Genomic DNA, 3,461 nt, shown 5'->3' on the forward strand with positions numbered 1-3,461 from the left:
ACAAATTAAGAAGTTGTAACTATGGTTTTTATAAGTACGAAATGTGAAAGATAGTTTTTTTTCTTTTTATTCAATTAATCAAACCACTGTTAAGACTGAGATTTTTTTCAATTCTGCTAACGAGATATGGGGTCTATTAATATTTATTTCTACCAAGTAGATTAACTTTATTCTCAGATTAACTTATCTAATAATTAAAAACAGATAAAAGAAAGTTAAACCGAGAAAAGTTAATCTATGTTAAAGAATTGAACATGATAAGTTTTTATAAAACAAGCTTATTTCAATTCTAGAGAGAAAGAAAAAGGCGAGAGAAAGATTAAACTGAGATGAGCAGATGCATCAGCATTCTTTTAATTATGTTTATTTTGTGCTTCCTTCCTCTTTTAATGCTACTTTTCTCTTTCATCTTTCAATTGACTGCGCGCTCGTTCTATCTTGAGCGCAGAAAGTGCAACATAGCGCGGCTGAAAGTAACTAGTAACTAGTATTATTCACTAGTCTTTCCATTTCCGTCAAAGATGGTAGACACCACGCAAAAGTATCATTACGGGACAAATACGAGTATCATTACGAGATCGTTCGCGGTGTCGTGATCGAGTGTGACCGAAGAATCTTGTGCAATCTAATGTGCCTTGACCTTCCGAAATTTTCCTTCTTTACGCATTTAAATCTCGAGTCGATCATCTTATGATCATTCTCCGATCATAACCGTTTCATGTACGCTTTTTGATTTCTTGCTGCTTCAGCAAGAGGTAGTTGGAGTCCCGCAAGACCGACCATGGCAGATTCGTTGCATAAGGATGGATATGAGAATCGTGAGTAAATAGAGAAAAAGAAAAGAAAACAAAGCTTTCCTTTCTGTTGTCCTATCGTGCGATTTTCTGCACGCTTGTTCCTGGTTACCTGCCCCGTCCTGTACTTTTTACACTCGGGAACAACTTGCGTTAGGTTCCCGGAGGATGAAAAGCGTGAAAGGCGCAACTCCAGGTGGAGAAAAAGGTACCAGTCATTCGAGTCCATTCACCGATCACGGTGCGTTCAGGTTCAACCATTATATTTCTTTGAACGTATCCTGACTATTCCTGACGTTCACTTTTGATGCCGTTGCATAACAATTCCGAATGCAGCCATTGTTCCTAGATGATAGAGGAGGGGAAAAGCGTTTCCCACTCTGGAATTTCTTTATGCGCAGTCGAATCTGCGCAACCGACCACGTGATTACTTTGGCAACTTCGTGTTTACATGTATATAGTGCGTCTGCTAACATCTGCTGACAGTACTGATACTTGCATGTCGTGTTTAGCCATTTATTTTAGAAGCGCTACTTTGACCAATTTTTAGCTGCATTATGTTCATATATTTTTTTATTTCAAAATAAAACGAATATATATTTGGAAAATGTACGTTAGCCGTGTTTTTCTATCGGATTTATTTGGCGTAGTGAAAATGCATCGAGTAAGTATATTTTTATTAAGATTTGAAGTAAGGAGAGTAAATAAATAAATAATATTCCTAAATAAATAGTATTCCAAAAACAAACAATTTTTCATTCTAAAAAATGTAAATGTATAAAAAGGAAAAACAGATAAGTAAGCATAAAAAATAAAATGGATACATAAGTATGTGTAAAGGATTTGGAAAGAAAGATACCAAGTGAAAGGCAAGAAAAGAAAGTTTAAATCTATGTAGTAACGTATATTGTTTTATTTATTTATAAAGAGATGATTGTGAAACTACATCGTTGTCTATAGGTGTATTATCACCTGTCGTTAAGTGCTGATAATTCTTATTACTGATTAAACTAGTCCTTAGTTTAAATAAAACTAGTAAAATGTAAATAATGTAGTCTTGTATTAGTTACCTCAGAAAAATAAAATATTTATAATACAAGTTTTTTAAAAATTTCTGAAGTATTTATTAAATTTTAAAAATATATTTAATATATTTTTTTAATAAATAAAAAATATGTAGAAAAGACATACAGGTATGATAAACATATATCAATATATTTGCAAATATTTAGTTTTCTATGTACAGTCAAATATGTGTTTCAATTAATTTTATTCCATTTGGATTTACTTGATATATTTTTATTTTTTAAATATAATTGTAGAATTGTTACTGTTAACATTTTTTAATTCCAATTTTTTTTCTTTTATCTTTAAAACACAAAAGACTACACTCTGATTAAAACTATACAATCATATATTCGAATTAAATGTATATGTGCGTATTGTATGTTTGTTGAAAGCAGCTAATTTGACGATGCGTGCTAGCAGTGGTAACATAGAATCAGACAATGACATGAAACTGGAGCCGTCTAGTCCCACAGAGAAATATACCTTCTCCCGTTGTAGTAGCACAGGGTCAGTTCACACACCGTCTTCTTCCGCACATAATACAGGTAAGTATTTATTTTCCACCAAGTATTTGTTCAGTAATATAATTGACTAACTGACGAATGATATGTTCAGAAGATGAAGATAGCGATAACAAAATAAGCTATAAGGAGCGCAGGAGAGAAGCTCACACGCAGGCCGAGCAGAAGAGACGGGATGCTATCAAGAAGGGTTATGATTCTCTTCAGGATTTAGTTCCAACTTGTCAGCATACGGACTCCTCAGGCTATAAGATTTCCAAGGCTACAGTACTTCAAAAATCCATCGATTACATACAGTTTCTATTGCAACAGAAGAAGAAACAAGAGGACGAACGTAATGCACTAAGAAAAGAAGTCGTCGCGTTGCGCATTATGCAAGCAAATTACGAACAGATTGTCAAAGCACATCAGACGCAACCAGGACAAGCAGAATTGCGTATCTCGGACGAGATGAAGTTTCAAGTGGTAATGAAAATATTTGTTCTTTCTGTTTAAATTACAATTATGATTACTATATGATTTTTATTATGTTGCAGTTCAAGGCAATAATGAATCGCCTTTTCGAAACGTTCAATATCTCTGTAGCTAATTTTACGGAATTATCTGGCTGCGTGTTTAGTTGGCTGGAGGAACAATGTAAACCTCAGGTAAATAACTATATTTTTTATACGTTCTCTATTTTATTTTCTAAATTGTATGAAATTTGATTTAAATATTAATTTCTTAGACTCTACGCCAAGTAGTACTCTCGGTACTACAACAACTCACAGTCGCTGACAATCAAATCAGCTAATCAAGTGCATTTTCGAGAAAGGTATCCGCGCGTCTGCACAATAGCAGCTTTTACATGAACAATCTTACCTGTCGATTTTGTTGAAAAACTTTCAAAATTGTAGTTAAGTAAGTATGTACGTGTAAATAAGTACACTTCTAAAAAGGTAAGAAACAGTCTTTAAAAGCTCGAATAATAAGAACATGGGCGGATTGGTTCATCAGATAACCAAGCAAATTTTTCCACATATTACTTGTAGCTCTCAAGGAAAGGGGCTCTGCATTAAAAGAAAAAAAACGAAAAAAA

General features: G+C 33.5%; 1 protein-coding gene across 4 annotated transcripts; it reads left to right on the forward strand.

Moving 5' to 3' along the window:
• The first annotated feature begins 522 nt into the window (after positions 1-522).
• On the forward strand, positions 523-3,437 carry LOC108748733 (max-like protein X). Of its 4 annotated transcripts, none has more exons than XM_018487030.1 (5): positions 523-818; positions 2,255-2,407; positions 2,478-2,848; positions 2,920-3,030; positions 3,111-3,437. In XM_018487030.1, exons 1-5 carry the CDS (start codon positions 782-784, stop codon positions 3,174-3,176), a joined length of 738 nt encoding a protein of 245 aa, XP_018342532.1. In that variant the 5' UTR covers positions 523-781; the 3' UTR covers positions 3,177-3,437. The 4 variants fall into 4 exon arrangements, with proteins under 4 accessions (XP_018342532.1, XP_018342534.1, XP_018342533.1 ...); XM_018487032.1 differs by having other exon boundaries at positions 2,481-2,848; XM_018487031.1 differs by having other exon boundaries at positions 2,258-2,407.
• The last annotated feature ends 24 nt before the right edge of the window (positions 3,438-3,461 follow it).

The sequence above is a fragment of the Trachymyrmex septentrionalis genome, unplaced genomic scaffold, assembly GCF_001594115.1.
Source record: "Trachymyrmex septentrionalis isolate Tsep2-gDNA-1 unplaced genomic scaffold, Tsep1.0 scaffold24, whole genome shotgun sequence".
NCBI lineage: Eukaryota > Metazoa > Arthropoda > Insecta > Hymenoptera > Formicidae > Trachymyrmex > Trachymyrmex septentrionalis.